The sequence below is a fragment of the Amia ocellicauda genome, chromosome 2, assembly GCF_036373705.1.
Source record: "Amia ocellicauda isolate fAmiCal2 chromosome 2, fAmiCal2.hap1, whole genome shotgun sequence".
NCBI classification, from domain to species: domain Eukaryota; kingdom Metazoa; phylum Chordata; class Actinopteri; order Amiiformes; family Amiidae; genus Amia; species Amia ocellicauda.
This window is the reverse complement of record NC_089851.1, coordinates 61,684,856-61,701,950: the sequence shown is the minus strand read 5'-3', so window position 1 is coordinate 61,701,950 and position 17,095 is coordinate 61,684,856. Positions and strand designations below refer to the sequence as shown.

Below are 17,095 nucleotides of genomic sequence, written 5' to 3'. Positions count from 1 at the left end.
GTAGAAAACTAGTGTATTGTAAACCAGCAAACTGTAGTTTAATACTAGCAAACTTTAATGTAAAAACGTAAAACTAGCAAACTGTAGTGTAAAAGTGTAAGACTAGTGTAAATCTGTAAAACTAGCAAACTACTGAAAAAATTTACAAATCTCAATCTGTGTAGTGTAAAACTAGCAAACTAGTGTAAAACTAATACAGCAAACTGTAGTGTACAAGTGTAAAACTAACAAATCATAGTGTAAATCTGTAAAACCAGGAAACTGTAGTGTAAAACTCTAAAACCTGGAATTTGTAGTGTAAAACTATCAAACTGTAGTGCAAAACTGTAAAACTATCAAACTGTAGTGTAAATCTGTAAAACTAGCAACCTATAGTATAAATCTGTAAAACTAGCAAACTGTAGTGTAAAACTGTAAATCTAGTAAACTGCAATGTAAAACTGTAAAACTCTCAAACTGTAGTGTAAAACTAACAAACTGTAGTGTAAAACTGTAAAACTAACAAACATCCATTTACAATCCTAGCTTTCCTGATTACTCTTTAGTGTGAACATGACAACCATTTAACCCTTACCTGTGTGCCACTGCATTATCCAAACTTGAGGTACAAAACAGTAGTTCTGAGAGTTTGGGGTGGGGGGGTGACTAATGAAAGCCTGAGAAGTGACTGAATATTCAGAGAGATGCTCAGTAGTGGATGTGATGGAGGTCACATGGTGGAGGAACAAGTCTGCCATGAGTAACAGCTCTGAGGAGGAGAGTACGTGCTTGTCAGGGGACCTAATGCGTCTGCCGTTTGTCTCCACATTGTGACAAATCTGTTCAGAGACCAGAGATCTGGGGTCCTGAAAATGTGTTTGAGATGAACATGAGGTGTACTTAACTGTATTTTTGCACTTTGTTTTGCACTTATGTTGTAAGTCACCCTGGATAAGGGTAATAATAATAATAATAATAATAATAATAATAATAATAATAATAATAATAACATGGTCATGTCCTAGTGCAGGGTGTGTCAAGAGTAAAACCGATATGAGACCACTTCTTTCATCTTCAATTGTTTTATACCTACAACTGAAATCATTTAGTGTCTTTTTGAGATTTAGACTTTAATATTATGATCTTTATCATTATTATTCTCTTATGATTATGTTATTCCAGAGTTGAACCTGGAGACCTAGAGTGAGTGTCGCTTCATCCTGTCAGTGAGGATGAGTTCAATGATTTGATTTTAACTGACTAGGCGTTTGTTCCTTTGTCATTTCCCAGGTGGAGCAGAGACAGGCATGGCACACAATTTAAGATAATAGTCAGAAAATGATCCAATGCTAAATGAAATACAGAAACATGTCTCAGCACCAAGATATTGTGTTTTAAGTATTCATTTGCACACAAATTCCTGTCTGGCTTATTGACAAATAATTTTTAAAATCGATGGAACATGAATACTTTTCTAATTCCTGTAGTTGTTGTTTTATTGGCTTCATTATCGTTTTTCTCTCCCCAAGAAGCATTTTGTGCCCTTAAATGTTGACAGAATGGGCAGCAAATCACATCAGATGTCAACCTCATGCTTTTCCACAGCAAAGGTATGCAATTTTGTTTGTCTATATTTGTATAAAACATTGATGATATACACTCACCTAAAGGATTATTAGGAACACCATACTAATACTGTGTTTGACCCCCTTTCGCCTTCAGAACTGCCTTAATTCTACGTGGCATTGATTCAACAAGGTGCTGAAAGCATTCTTTAGAAATGTTGGCCCATATTGATAGGATAGCATCTTGCAGTTGATGGAGATTTGTGGGATGCACATCCAGGGCACGAAGCTCCCGTTCCACCACATCCCAAAGATGCTCTATTGGGTTGAGATCTGGTGACTGTGGGGGCCAGTTTAGTACAGTGAACTCATTGTCATGTTCAAGAAACCAATTTGAAATGATTCGACCTTTGTGACATGGTGCATTAGCCTGCTGGAAGTAGCCATCAGAGGATGGGTACATGGTGGTCATAAAGGGATGGACATGGTCAGAAACAATGCTCAGGTAGGCCGTAACATTTAAACGATGCCCAGTTGGCACTAAGGGGCCTAAAGTGTGCCAAGAAAACATCCCCCACACCATTACACCACCACCACCAGCCTGCACAGTGGTAACAAGGCATGATGGATCCATGTTCTCATTCTGTTTACGCCAAATTCTGACTCTACCATCTGAATGTCTCAACAGAAATCCAGACTCATCAGACCAGGCAACATTTTTCCAGTCTTCAACTGTCCAATTTTGGTGAGCTTGTGCAAATTGTAGCCTCTTTTTCCTATTTGTAGTGGAGATGAGTGGTACCCGGTGGGGTCTTCTGCTGTTGTAGCCCATCCGCCTCAAGGTTGTACGTGTTGTGGCTTCACAGATGCTTTGCTGCATACCTCGGTTGTAACGAGTGGTTATTTCAGTCAAAGTTGCTCTTCTATCAGCTTGAATCAGTCGGCCCATTCTCCTCTGACCTCTAGCATCAACAAGGCATTTTCGCCCACAGGACTGCCGCATACTGGATGTTTTTCCCTTTTCACACCATTCTTTGTAAACCCTAGAAATGGTTGTGCGTGAAAATCCCAGTAACTGAGCAGATTGTGAAATACTCAGACCGGCCCGTCTGGCACCAACAACCATGCCACGCTCAAAATTGCTTAAATCACCTTTCTTTCCCATTCGGACATTCAGTTTGGAGTTCAGGAGATTGTCTTGACCAGGACCACACCCCTAAATGCATTGAAGCAACTGCCATGTGATTGGTTGGTTAGATAATTGCATTAATGAGAAATTGAACAGGTGTTCCTAATAATCCTTTAGGTGAATGTATATTTATCAGAGGTTGCTATCAGCTAGGGGATAAGAGAAGCCTAATAATTGATACTTTTTCTACTGTTCTACTAGCTCATATGTTTCATGCCATGAAGCAACATAATGCCTTAGGATACACAGCTGGTTAAGTAACACAAAATGTACTAGACAAAACAAAGAAGAGGAAATGTACACTTATGGCATAACTGGGAAAAATATATTGTGCCACATTCATAAAGAATTAACTAAGGTGTTAATTTTTTTTTAAATGGAACTAGTGTTAATATAAATGTGTTTTAAACTCAAAACTTAAAAATCTGATAAAAATAAATACATTAAATCAATCTCTCTCTCTCATATATATATATATATATATATATATATATATATAAATAAAGTTTTTGTAATTCACCAGTAAGTAGATTAAATAACTAACACTTTTTAAATTAAGTATTAAATAGTAAAGTAAAATAGTAAATCAAGTATTAAAGTAGTAAACATTTTAATTAATTAATTGATTGATTAATATATTTATTTCTATAGAATCAAATAATTTACAATTTGACACAGAAAGGTGCGCATGACATTGGCATTTGTCTGTTTCCTAGCAGGGCACCGGTCGCAAGCCAGACAGCAGGCAGTGGACAGTCGTGGCCGCGGCTTTGCAAGACCACATGTCTAGGAGCCTCCAGCTGCACAGACTGCCACTGCCTGAGCCGGTGAAGTGGAGATGCCATAACAGGCAGGGAACCTGCACCGATAAGTGCCATGAGAAAGCGCCTGGAAATACTGGGATCAGGCACAGAGCACCACCGGCGTGCGATGGGGAAGAGATGAGGGAGTATGTGCTGGATCCAAGGCCTCCAGCTATGACATTAGGTAAGCAGCATTCCTCACCTGACAGTCACTACGTTTCATTCATTTATTAATACGTAATCTAAAACAAAAAGTGAATTGATAGGTCCTCAGCCAAGTACCTTACTAGTGTCTGTCACAGCATGCTTGCTATTCAGATCGACTCACGTTTATATGACTCGGAAAGGGAGAAAAAAGAGTGAAGACACTGTATGGTGCCAAGTTATGATATCAGCGCGCATTCCTCAAATTCAAGTTTTTTTTATTTTAATTTAATAGTTCAAAGTAGTAGGCTACATATGCTGTGTCGAAGGCAGGCTCAGGGTCATGTCTGGGGCTGTGTCCAGTATTTAAACGAGCCAGAAAACACAGAAAGAGCGAGTTAATGAATGTGTGTTTGCATTAAAAACCAAAAGGTGCAGCGGTTATAAGAGCAGCTCATGTGTGTATGTAGTGCATCGTATTGGTGCTGGTGACAGGGGAAGGACTGATTGGGCTGTGATAGCAGCGTATCTCTCACATTGGATCAAGGTACCTGGTTAACGATTATTCATAATCTGCCATGCCTTTCAGCCCAGAAGCTCGGTCTGGTGGAAGCTCCCGCGGAGCCCCTGAGCGCCGACCAGTGGGAGCTGGTCAAGGACAGGTCGGTCCAGCAGGGGGACTCGGCACAGCCCTGTGCCATCTGCAGGGAGGAGTTCCGGTTGCAGTCGCAGGTACCGCTGGTCCAGGCGAGGCGCAGGTTTAGACCGCGCTGTGCGCTGCCGCTCTGGGTCGTGCTGAAGGCAGCTGTCCCATGGGGGTTAGTTTAATTAGTGGGCAGCTGGAGGGCACGGCCGGTCAAGGTGACTCAGCAACAACTCAGCTTGGCCATGAAGAAGCTCTGAATGAATTGTTACACCTGCCGGCACCGGTTTTAAACCTGCGGCCCTGAAAGGGAAGAACAGGTTACTGAAGGATTTTTTTCACAAAACTCCACATGACAGAGAGAGTTTTCTTGTTTAGTCACTGTGTGTGAAACTCAAACTGAACAGGGTGACATCAAGTCTGAGGACGGCAACTTTGTCCAGCTGAAACAAACAGACGTGTCTAAAGGATGTGTTGTGTTACTGACAGACGGATATATATATTTTTATAGGCAGGATCCAGAACTGGCCTGACACAGAGCAGGTGGGATTCGGAACTGAAGATGTAATTATATATATATTATTACACACTAAAAGGTGAAAGGGAAAGTACAATACTAAGGCCTGTGTTTTTTATAGAAATAAAGTCACATTTGTCAGGGTTTTGAATGATCTTAGGGGTGATTCTAAAGAATGCTGATATGATAATCGAACGCAGCGTGTTTTGGGGCTTCCAGTCCTTCTGTGGATCCCCCATCAATGCATCTGTCTGTAAGTGAAAATAAAGATGCATTTTAACAAAGTAACTCACTGGCTCTGCTCTCTGACATTTCCAGACGCTCACCAATATATGTAGCCTTATTATTTATTTCCCTTCGGCACATCAGTAAACCATTTTCGACTTTGATTCGTGCCTTGAGTGCGGGGGCAGAGTGAAACTGACTTCAGACTAATGACTTGCCTAGTTTCTGAGATATAGATTGCACCCGGTGGGGGGCCTTTTTTCCTCGGTGGTGGAGGATGTGGTTTCGGGCCAAAAACAATGAGAAATCAATGCAGCCCCCCAGCCGCCCCCCCCCAAGCTCTCTGCACCAGCTGTATGACTGTCTGTTAATCTTCATCAGACAGAAAGAGCATCACACCCAGGTAGACAGGGCCGAGTACGGCGTCTGCTCGCACCTTGCCCGGCGGGAGGCCGTGGTCTTTCCAATGCGAATTCCAGTGTGAAAGACATTCAATACAAATAAAAACAGGAAAAAGAAAAGCAACGGTTCCAAACAATGCCAAATCCTGTTGTCCTTATTCAATTATTAATTCATCTCTCGATTTATTTTTGTTTCAGGTCCTACTGTCCTGCTCCCATGTCTTTCACAGGGTAAGTCGTCTGAGCGTGCCGTGTTCAACAGCTTCTCTGCCACAAAAACACAACAAGAAAGACCCAGAGTGGCAGACAGTCTTTCCAAAAACACTCAGAGCAGGGGATTCCCTTGTGCAGGTTTGTCTACAGGCATTCGAGCGGTTTTCGGGGCAGAAGAGCTGTCCCATGTGCAGGAAGCAGCAGTATGAGACCAGAGTCATTCATGACGGGGCGTGTCTCTACAGAGGGAAGTGCGCGGCCAGGTAATTATATGTGGGGGCTCACTGTACATCCCTCATTCCCTCCAGACTTTCCGAGTGGTGATGGCAGCCCACGTGGGCATTTACGCTGTCGGTTAAACAGGAGCTCCCCTCGATCACGTTGTGTGATGCATCAGATCTGTGTTCAAGTGCGTCGGCCACCTTCTCGCACGCTGGGCGCTCTAGGCAGGCAGGCAAATATGGCTTGTGTGGGCGAGGTGGGACGGGCACAACCATTTACATGGCACTGAGATATTTCGAAGTCTGGTTTATACTCATCTGGCATGGTTTGTTCTTTGTCTTGAGTGCCATGAAAGTGCAGTCTCAGAGTGAGGAAGATGTTTGTGCGGACGAGCAAACAGGGCCTAAAAGGAGACTAAAGTTATTTTGCAGATGCACTCAACACATCTCGACCTGAGCCCTTGCCCAGGAGGCTTGTCCGTCCCCACAGCAGCGTCTTCCAGGAGCTTCTGAGGTTTAAGAGCCCTGCCATGGCTTATATTACCTTGAGCAACACCAGTTACCTGTACTTCACCATTCTAGAGCAGATATCTGTACAATTACAACGATAGAGAGCAGTATTATTGGAACTGGATACATCAGTGTGTTCCACTGTGGGAACTCTAGAACTAAAGAGTCGGATGTGTTTGGCCTTTTTTGACCTGGTTGGTCGTTTTTCAAGTGATTGAAGAGCGTTTCTGTCTTCCTCAATTGATTGGTCTCAGAATCCAGGCTTGCTGGCGGGGCTACATCGTGCGGAAGTGGTACCGGCATTTACGGAAGACGGTCCCACCTCGAGACGCAGCACTGAGGAGGACGTTTTTTGAAGATAAGGTAATGCACCTTCAAATATCAAGAGCACACTCTGGAATTTGTGCTTTTTTACATTTAAGACGTTATTTTATTTTTTTTCCTTCCTGGTTTCAAATATGTCTCCAGATGTGACAAGATGCAAATTCATTAGTGATTTTTGGACAGGATGTAAAAGTCCACCTGAAGAGATGCAGTCTGTGTGAGTCACACGGGCCTGAGATTAGGGACAGAATCTGAGAATCTGGCCCCGATCTTGCGTTCCATATCCGACATGCAAATGTGTCAATCTGTTATCGATGCTCTAATCTCCCTGAGAGGATTGATACTGCAGTTAAGAGAGCTGATTTGCTTAAGCCCACAGGAATGAGAAAATAAAGTTTTGCATGGCACTAAAAATAATAGATACTTTAAGCATTGCTTCTGTTCAGAAAGGGACTGATGCTCTGAGCAAGAATGGATCTCTCTATCAGTCAATCTGTCAATATATATACATGTATCTATGCTTGTGTGTGTATGTGCATGTGTGTACAGTTCCCCTCCAACCCAGCACTGTCTGTACTGACTTGAATTGAAGTGCATCGACAGAAAATAAATGCCTAAAATGAGTGACAGCGAATTATGAAAGCAAAGCCACATGCTGGGGACATTATTGCCTATAGTTCATTCTTAGAAGGTGAGTGCAGAGGCACAAAATAACAATAATCAAAGCAGCGGTTACTTAAATAACAGTTATTGTTTCATTAGTAAGGCGGTGGAGCTATTTGTTACGTTCTGCAGCTTTTCTGTTTCTTTCAGCAGCTCTGGTTCTGCACCTGCCTGTGAATTCAGTGGACCTGATTCGTCTTTTTTTGTAAATTGGTAAACAGCTTCTTAAATATATATTTTCTTTAAAGGGCTTCTGCCTCAAGAATGTAGTTTCAGTGGACAGAATTCACAGCCCTCGTTTGTTGGCGGATTGTGTAGTTTAATAAACTAAACTAAACATTGCTCAGCACTATTCTTATTGATCAGTGACGTGTCAGTGTTTTTTTTGGATACCGAATCATACCTAGTGAACAAAACAGTACTTTGGTTAGACTGGCATGAGCAGAGTTAAGACAGGGGGCTGGGAAAGCGCCTTGGACTCGCGTCTCACTGATTTCCATGGCCTGCGTCCGCACACTGGGCACACTGGGACACAGAGCAGCCCTGGCCGCTGACGTGCCGGTGACAGGGGAAGGACTGATAGGGCTGTGATAGCAGGCCGCTCTTTGATGCCGTGTGAACGTCAACTGTTGGTAAACTAATTACGATCTGTGTGTTTTAGTCAAACAGCAAGTGCATTCCAGTGAAAACACAAAGAGCGGCTGTTTGCCCAGCCTCCTTTAAAAAATACTTTCATTTGAATGGGTCCCCAGGGAGGCGCAGGGAGGACAGTGGGCCGAGCGTGGGTTTGGTAAGAGAGGGTCGGGACTCGTGTTATTGAACCAGACAGCGGGATCGTTCTCAATTCCCCGGCACTCACTGCCCAGGAGCCTGCAGGACGGGTGCTGAGCAGGAGACACAGACAGCCCTGTCATCACTGAAGCCCAACCTGCAGCTCAGAGACCCTCTGTCTGGGGGGCAGAGGCTGGCAGTGAATGGGAAGATTGCCCCCTAGTGAACAAAGAGCAGACACCTCCAGCCCTGTGCAGCTTCCCTCCAGGATCTTTCATGACAACTTTCATGACATCCCTGAGAGTTGAGGAACGTTCATGGAAAACTGCCCCCGTCCAGCCCTCGCGCAGGTGTCCCCATCTCACAGTGAAGGTGCAGAATCACAAGGTATCACCACAGAGGGATTACTGCCTTGCATTTGTATTTATGTATTTATTTTCCATTTGACCATCCTGAGGGTTTTTAACTTAAGCCCACGGTTGCAGATGCTTTTAGTCAGCGTAAGCCGCAGCAGCCACACCAGACGGCCAGCCACACCTACAGCGACCTGAATAGGCTGAGGATGATGCAGTATTCTCTTGCTCTCTCTCTCTCTCCTTTTTTGTGCTGCCCATTAATCTGTTAGAGTGCCTTAACAATTCAGATCAAACGAGTCCGAAATCGGCCCTCTAAAGCTGGTTATGCTAATGATGTGTGCAGAAGGGGACGTGTCCTCCTCTTCGCCTCAGTCGTACCATTTTGTTGTTTTTTTTTCTTTTTTTGGGTGCTTTGATCTTTATCTGTAAACTCTGCTTGCTTGCATTTCTCATAAAGAGCAGCCCAGTCATTTATTGCATCCATTAAAACCCGTTCAGTCTGAGCAATGTACCCAGCACAGGAAGAGTGCTTTTCAAGGAGAAAATACAGACCTGTTGGTAAAAAATAATCATAATGATAAAATAAAATAAATGAATGGTCTGTTGGCACATAATCACTCAACTCTTGTGGTTTTAATGTGTTTAGATCTTGCAAAAACAACCACCACAGAGTAAGAATGTCTTGGAGAGGTTTTTGCTCCGGCCTGGGCTTCCTCTGTCTTGTCTCTGTGTTGTTCTCTGGCTGCCAGATTCAGAGAGGATATTAAACCAGTTAAAGCTTATCAGCCGGTTTCAATTGCGCCTATACAGCATAGATACCTGCCTTCTCATTTTCATTTTAAACTTCTGAGGCCCCTACGATAAGTCAACACATTAGTAAGCAATTTGCTGACATCAAGATGGATGGTGTGGGAAAGACTCCAGGTGTCTGGGCAAAGTTCACCTCCCGGCACTTTTGTTTGGACAGGTCTTCTTAGGTAGAAGTTGTCTGTATCGCGTAATTTCATTGTTTAACGGTTGTTTAATTAGCGATAAAACTCGAGCTGTAAACCACTCACGATGTCACGGAGAGCTGACCGAACGCGGGGCTCTTCCTGGGCGCTTTGTTTTGCGCTCTCTGCATTTCTCCGTGTGGGCTGCCGTTGAAGGTAGCTGTCCTATAAAGCAATGAAGTAGCTCCAATAGGCCGCAGTCAACCAATCATTCTGGGCCCAGCCTACAACTTCCAGCTTTGAGAAGATATTGAGACCCGTTGATACTAACGCAGAGAACATTTTAACAGTCAAATACGGGACCTACTTCACTTCTACAGTCTTGTGTATGATGATAAGCATCTATTGCACAAGGATGGAAAGTTGTAGTATTTTCATATCTGAAGAGGAAAGATCACAGCCAGATAGCCCATCAGTATCGGTGAGGAGTTTCTCCTCGCTGCATGAAATGGCTGTCGTTGTGTCAGGCAGGCTGTGTGTGATCCTTCGAAAGGGGATTTGAGCAGTTGATGGACAGGCTGAAAGAGATGCAGTCAATATATCTGAAGCATCATGCAGCAAGAGAAAAATGACAGTGACATGAATATTCAGAGAATATTTGTGTACACCTTCTCTCTCCATGAACCGGACTGACGAGGTGAATCTAGGTGAAGCTCTGATCTCTGATTGATGTCACCTGTTCAATCCACTTCAATCAGTGTAGGGGAAAGGGAGGAGACGGGTTAGAGAAGGACTTTTAAGCCTTGACAAATTTGAGACGTGGATTGTGTTTGTGTGCCATTCAGAGGGTAAATGGGCAAGACGAGATTGAAGTGCCTCTGAAGGGGGTGTGGTAGTAGGTGCCAGGCACGCTGGTTTGAGTGTCAAGAGCTGCAACGCTGCTGGGTTTCTCACACTCAACAGTTTCCTGTGTGTATCATGAGTTCATGCCTCCATCAGGCCACGTGTCAACATTGCAATACTGCATCGAGGCTGTTCTGGGGGGGGGCAACTCCATACTAGGAAGGTGTTCCTCATGTTTTGCACACTTAGTGTAGATCCATAAAAACATGTTGTTTTGTTTTTCTGATTCATCCCATGTTGCCCACATTGATATAAATGCAAAGGAAGGGATTTTTGGAGCAGGCAGCTCGTCTAGCAGAAGTCTCATCACCTGAGCGATTGCCTTTCAGCTCCGGGAGCTCAATGACAGGTTGGTCCAGTCATGCAACACCGATGTGGAGGAGTTCCTCAGTGGAATCGATGCCTCTGTGGTGTCAAGCAGACGTGTGCTCTGCCAGCTAGATTCCCAGCATGCCTCGGGGCTTCCCAAAGAAGAGTGGGAGAAAATACAGGCAAAGGTACGGGAATAGTTTCACTTCTCAACTTCGTATAGTACCCAGAAAGGCCTGTAAGACATGAAGATGTTCTTGTTTGTTTGTCCCATTTGAGTTTTCAGTTGTAACCTCAAAAGAACCTGGTCAGAGCCGGTCAGAGACACAGAGCTGTTGTGCCGACTGTACAGTGCCGAACCGAGGAATATTAAGCCTTAAGAGAAGAAGCCTCGAACAATACATGCTTTCAATACACAAATTCTGCTGCTACACACTGCCCAAATTCACACTGCTTATTTAAGCAGCACACTTTTCTACAGCAGGCAGAGGAAGCTGACTGTGGCCCATTGTTATACACAAGTCTGTCTCTTTCACACCCTCCAAGAGCATCACACACACACAGTGCAAAACAATGCCCTTAGTTATCTGCCCTGGAAAGGTCATGTTCAGGGCAGCCATTACACAAGCTTGTCTAGGGCTCTGGGACCAGAGCTGTTTACCAAAGACAGTTCACAAGAAGGTAAACACCATAAATGTTACAAACCTCATTAGCAAACATCTCACTATCAAACAGGCCAGCCAGTGTTGGGATGAAAGACGCTGCCTCCCACGAGTTAATGATTGATTTGCTGTAGGTGCCTGGTACCTCACAATATTTACCATAAACACCGTGTCTCAACAGCATCCTCCCTGGCACATCGGCCTTTCCACGCAGCTCACACTGCACTGGGCTTCTATGATACGTTTCTTCTGAATTCATGTAGCGCTTCCACAAATAATCCATCACAAACATCTGCATTTGTTCAAAGAAGGTTATACAACATTTTGTGTTTACATTTCTCTGCCCCACTAAAGCAGATCTAGGAAGTACTCTCTCTCACACACACTTGTGTTCAGAACTAATGAAACCATAAATCGCAACAAATCACAAGTTACGCTCTTCCACTTTGCCAGATAGTTGTTTCAGTTGTCCCAGCCATTCCCTCTTTAATTGTTTAGCAAGTGACGGGTACAAAAACAAGGGCCCTGAACTCATGGCATGTTCACACTGTGGGGCCACACACTTCTCTGCGGGGCCCTTATTGCACCATTTACAGCGGTTCCTTTTCTTACCGTGTCTTCAGGCGTTCCAGCGAGACACCCACGACTGTCCCATCTGCCTCACCCCGCTGTGCGGTCCCAGCCTCGGAGAGGCCGGCCTCGCCCCACGGACAGCCGTGCTGCTCTCCTGCTCCCACCTGTTCCACCTGGCCTGCCTGGAGGCCTTTGAACTCTTCTGCCTGGAGGAGGAACCTGGCTGCCCCTTGTGCCGATCACCGTATCAAAAGAGAGTGCTTTGAGCCCAAGAGATCGGCACTGAACACTGTAGGGAGAGCGAGTGCAGTGATCGTCCAGAGAGAGGGGTCTGCCCAGTGATCTTGTGTAGCTGCTGCTGTTGTTGCAAGGTTCAGAGTAGCAAAACAGTGGAAGTAAAGGGGATATAATAAAATTGTGAGATATGGAATGTCTGACTGCAGTGTTTATTTGACCTCATCTTCAAACCTGGGAGTTATACCAAGTTGGTGAATGTGTGTGTGTGTGTGTGTGTGAGACCCCTCTGATAGGCACATTCTTGCAGCTGGTAACAGCCCTTCCTTTCACAGTCACGTTGCCTCTGAGATGCCAGACTCCAGAGTTACCAGTGCCGCGTCTCCAGGCTCAGGGCTGTGGGAATGAGCAACAGCAAACAGAGCACCTCTGGAGGTGTTGACACAACTATAAATCTCCAATCAGTGAGTGCGTGCGTGTGTGTGTGTGTGTGTGTGTGTGTGTGTGTGTGTGTGTGTGTGTGTGTGTGTGTGTGTGAGTGAGAGAGAGTGGTCACTGAAGTGAATGCAATCTACACAACTACACTGGCTACCTAGCCCAGCTTAAAGCTCAAATCATTTTCCATGGAAGACAATATCACGGGATCGTGTGACAGTAACTAGTAGTGCCTATTGTCTGAATGTACACAATCCAGGGCATAGTCTCATGAACACACCGATATCCATATGGAAGATATTGGCTACACACACACGCACATATACACACACACACTTCCCAGTCAACTGCACTTCGAAAAAACAACCAGAGCATTTCCACAAGTCACCAATTTTATTGTAAACTGAAAGTAAACAATGTAAACTAAGAACATGTATGATCCATTTGGAAAAAAGACAAAATGAACAAATGGTAGAACTACATGAACAGACAGAGCAACTAATAAATGATTATAATAAAACAAAAAATGACATTCACATACTTTGCACAAACAAACACCAACAGCTGCTCTAAAACAGGCTGTTCCACAACCTCAATCATATCGTGTTCAAAATACTGTAAGGCAACCAAAACTGCTCCTGGGTGTGGAACAGGGCTGGCCTTCTGTCCCTCCTGGAGCTGAGCGAGACACGGAGACAGAGAGATTGTCTGTGTGCTCTCGACGAAGATCACAAAACACATCTGCTGCTGCGGATGTCATTGTGCGCCCTGTGTAGGACATCGCAGAACACAGGGAACGCCACACAAATTTATTTTGATTACAGATTAACAGCACACAAACCCGGACACTACACACACTCTTGACGCACAGCTGCACCAAATTTGCGTTGCGGATTGCGACAGGAAAAAACTGAAAAAGTGCCCAACGAGCGACGAGGCCGTTCCTGAAGCGATGAAGTGAGCCGGTTTTGGTCAATGCTATTCTTTCACAGTATCTCTTGGCCAGATGAGCGGCTCTGGGGGTGCGTGTTGTCGAGAGACAGATTTGATTGCATCCACAAACTGCGCTACAAAAAGTGTGGAGCCAGAACAAAGCACGGCATGAAAACGGATCCGACAATTGTGCATGGACAACACACGGACAGCAATAGGGACAACTATTATGGTAATCATACAGATAAAGACTTGAACCAGATCATAAACCTTGATATAGGACTGTAAATATACAAATTACTTCTAATGATAATGTTTTACTTATAGAGTAAGAAACTGGGTACAGAAAGTCTGCTTGTAGGAGTAGTAAATAGAGGAGGGAACTGCATTTAGTTTATTTAGTTTAGTTTTTATACCATAACTGTCCAAAACCCATACTTTGCAGTGGCCCATTTACAGCTGCTGTTTTGCTCTATAAACACTTGTCCTTTGTCGATGATAAAATTGACACTGAAATAATTGAGGAGGTTGGATTAAAGGACACAGTTACCTTTATCATTGTGTACAAATAAAAAGTCGGTTATTTGTGCACAGAGGCCGGACAGAAGACTGGATTCTAACACCTTACAAATTTGTAGACGCTTCACATTCTCCTAAAACAGAATACAATTCTTCCCAAGTGAATTTAGATTAAAAAAAAAAATGTAGTGTTTTGTTGTTGTGGTTGTTTATGTGATGCAGACAAATCAAATGGTCAAACTCCTAACGTTGCACAATAAGACCACAGAGCTGTGCGTTTGCCAATCAATTGCTGATTTCAAACCTTGGCGTCGTAATGCCTCAAGACGTGAGCTTCTTTCCCTGTATAGAGAGAGGGTTTCTACAGGCATCCCCTGTCAAATACAAGGGCTTCATGTTCACATTGGAGTATCTTTTAAGCCACCAGTTTCTTCTTTAAGACCCGTGTGTTACGAGTTGTCCGAGAGAGCCGATCGCCTCGCAGGGCTGTTGATGAACAAGCAGAAGCTTTCACAGTGAATCTGTTCTTTTAAAAGGTGCACACGGTCACACGAACAAACCCAGACACACGCACACCCACACACACGCACAGCACAAGAAACTCGACCAAACACACTATGTTTGCGGCCTCCCCATAAGGCATACAGAGGTGAAATTTCAAATACAAAGAACATTGTCTGAACTACATTGGGATAAACTTCTGTACAGAGAACTGCACGATACAAAAAACAACAAAACATAGAAAGGCCAGACACACCTACACTGATAAACTAGACTATTTACAATTGCTTTTTTCTTGACAGCATTAAGAGAGAGTTTGAGAGCTTATAGACCGTCAATGTCTTATCGAAGCGCCTGGGGTGGAATTACTCTCCTGATAATTTGCGGATTTGTTTGTTTAAAATTGCTAGCCAGGGTCAGGAATGACATGCTAATTGAATTAATGGCTTTTTTAAACTAGCTGGCCACCCCGTCTCCCTGCCCTTTGAATTAATTCTCTTTTGCGATTCCCGGGTGTTTGTGCCATCATGTGACCGTGAGCTCCCAATCCGAGCAGCTGGATTTCACATCGTGCAGAGGTCAGCGATGGCGCTGCACAAGCCCAGATGGTACAGACAGCCCGACTTATAACGGTTTACAGCAAAGCAAATTAAAAAAACTAAATTAATAAATAAAGAAAAAGCCAAGAAAAACCTCCAGTACTCTCACATGGATCAGCAATATTTTGCCAGGAGAAAAGTCCCCATTGCCCAACAAGTGGCTTTTCCAGTCAGCTGATTGGGACTTGACGGTATTACTCAGTATTAGCTCCACACCCCACCTCTCACCGACTAGGGTCGTACCATCAGGTCACATTCACTGTGCTTCACTCTACTGTGCCATGAAATAAAACCCGGGTCGTCACAGTCAACAGGCCTGCGAAGCCTCGGTCACAGTACAGCACACAGGGTCCAGAGCAGGAAGTCCAGTGCAAGACACGGCTGCTCAACGCCACCCACAGTGGCCACTCACAGGGTCACAGCAGAGCAGAGAGATGTCTGAAAGCGGGGGGAATAAACCACTCTGGCACACTGAACCCAGGTAAATGAGCAGGAGGGACCTCAGCCCGAGACCCTCCCTGGCACGGCTGTGATGGCTCACATGGGCTTCCACAGCACTGCAGAGCAGAGAATATCAAACCACACTGGCATGAATGCGGTCTCACTGGGCCCAGCTGGCTTCACAGATCAGTGGAGTTCAGATCCAGGACTCACTGGTCACATTGTACGACACGAACCTCAGCACTGGCATTGAGTCACACAGTGGTTCTGTTGGATTTCAGTTTTTTTTTTTTTTTAAGCTGCCATTAAATCATTCAAAACTTGCCAAAATGCCCAAATGAAATGAATCTCGCTATTGTCTCTCTCCTTTAAGTTCACTGTCTAATGCTGGACTCAGTGGGAGAGGGAAACTGTCACAACTGACATCTCACTTCTCTAGCCTGTGGTGGGGAGGAATATCAGCCAACACAGTCCACACACCCTGCCATCTTCACAGAGTCCTGGAAATAGAGCTCTCACTCATCGAGGCTCAGGAGAACAATGTCCTCCACGATCCAGATTCGCAAATGCCTTGCCCCCCCCCACACACATGTAGATGTTAAGAGTTGCTACCTTAAACCTCTGTCATGTTATGCAGTTTCTCTCCAGCAGAGACTAGCCTGCAAAGCCAACACACGAGAAAAGAACAGCGATAGAAAAAATTAAATAAAAAATAATAATATATATATATATATATATATACACATACACACATATATACTGATCTTAGCACATTCATTTCAAAAAGAGAAAAAAAAAAAAAAAAAAATAGATCTCCTCTGAAATAGAGCTGCGGCCCGTGGGCGAGGCCGGGCCTGGAACCGTGTCAGACATCCTCTTGCCATCAGTGCTGCTGTGGTTCACGTGTGTTTGTGCAGAACGCTCTGGATGCCGAGAAGTAGAGTTTTTCGTTATAGTTTTCCTTTTTTTTTTTTTTTTTTTGAGTTGTCATGTTTTTTTTCCCCATCGCCGGTTCCTCGGCGTGGCGGGGGTCCGCAAGGGGCGAATGCAGTGTGCAGATGTGCACTTGGCTCATGGTCAGTCCTGGCACGTTCCCGTCCAGGTGTGGATGTACCTGTGAAGATGGCTGAGGAACATCAGCGGGCGGCCGCGTCCGTCTCACAGGCCGGCCTGCTCTCCTCCTCACAGCGCTTTCTGATGGCCGTTGGCCGAGTGCTTGGCCGAGTCTGGGTCTCCAGCGGTGCTGTTGGAGAGGTGTAGCTTATCCAGACCTGAGTGGGGGAAAAAAACATTAAAAACGCATCTATATCATTTACAATTTTCATCTGGCATTCAGGACTTGTCAGAACAAGTTTTAAAGAGTTTTTTTTTTTTCCTCTCCCTGCTGCCACATATAGATCTGAAGTTTATTTGCGTCTTCACTGTGTCCTCCTAGTCTGACATGAATCATCACCTGCTCTGCCACAGGCACCGCGTGTGACTCTCCACGGCGGACGTCAATATAAAAGTGCCCTGGAAACCTAGACAAGA

At 44.5% G+C, this 17,095-nt stretch overlaps 2 protein-coding genes across 4 annotated transcripts in view; one reads left to right on the top strand and one right to left on the bottom strand.

Moving 5' to 3' along the window:
- The first annotated feature begins 1,028 nt into the window (after positions 1 to 1,028).
- On the top strand, positions 1,029 to 12,333 carry rnf32 (ring finger protein 32). 2 transcript variants are annotated; one of them, XM_066688107.1, is made up of 8 exons: positions 1,029 to 1,589; positions 3,453 to 3,720; positions 4,270 to 4,412; positions 5,665 to 5,697; positions 5,818 to 5,942; positions 6,665 to 6,773; positions 10,689 to 10,856; positions 11,954 to 12,333. In XM_066688107.1, the coding sequence occupies exons 1-8, from the start codon at positions 1,539 to 1,541 to the stop codon at positions 12,167 to 12,169; spliced, it is 1,113 nt and encodes a 370-aa protein (XP_066544204.1). In that variant the 5' UTR covers positions 1,029 to 1,538; the 3' UTR covers positions 12,170 to 12,333. The 2 variants fall into 2 exon arrangements, with proteins under 2 accessions (XP_066544204.1, XP_066544194.1); XM_066688097.1 differs by having other exon boundaries at positions 3,450 to 3,720.
- Positions 12,334 to 12,946: 613 nt separating this feature from the next.
- The window catches only part of lmbr1 (limb development membrane protein 1), a 58,003-nt gene continuing 53,854 nt past the window's right edge, over positions 12,947 to 17,095 (bottom strand). For both annotated transcript variants that reach the window (XM_066688081.1, XM_066688073.1), the window contains one exon: positions 12,947 to 16,836. In XM_066688081.1, coding sequence (XP_066544178.1) covers positions 16,748 to 16,836 — 89 coding nt within the window. In that variant the 3' untranslated portion in view covers positions 12,947 to 16,747. The remainder of the gene's footprint in view (positions 16,837 to 17,095) is intronic.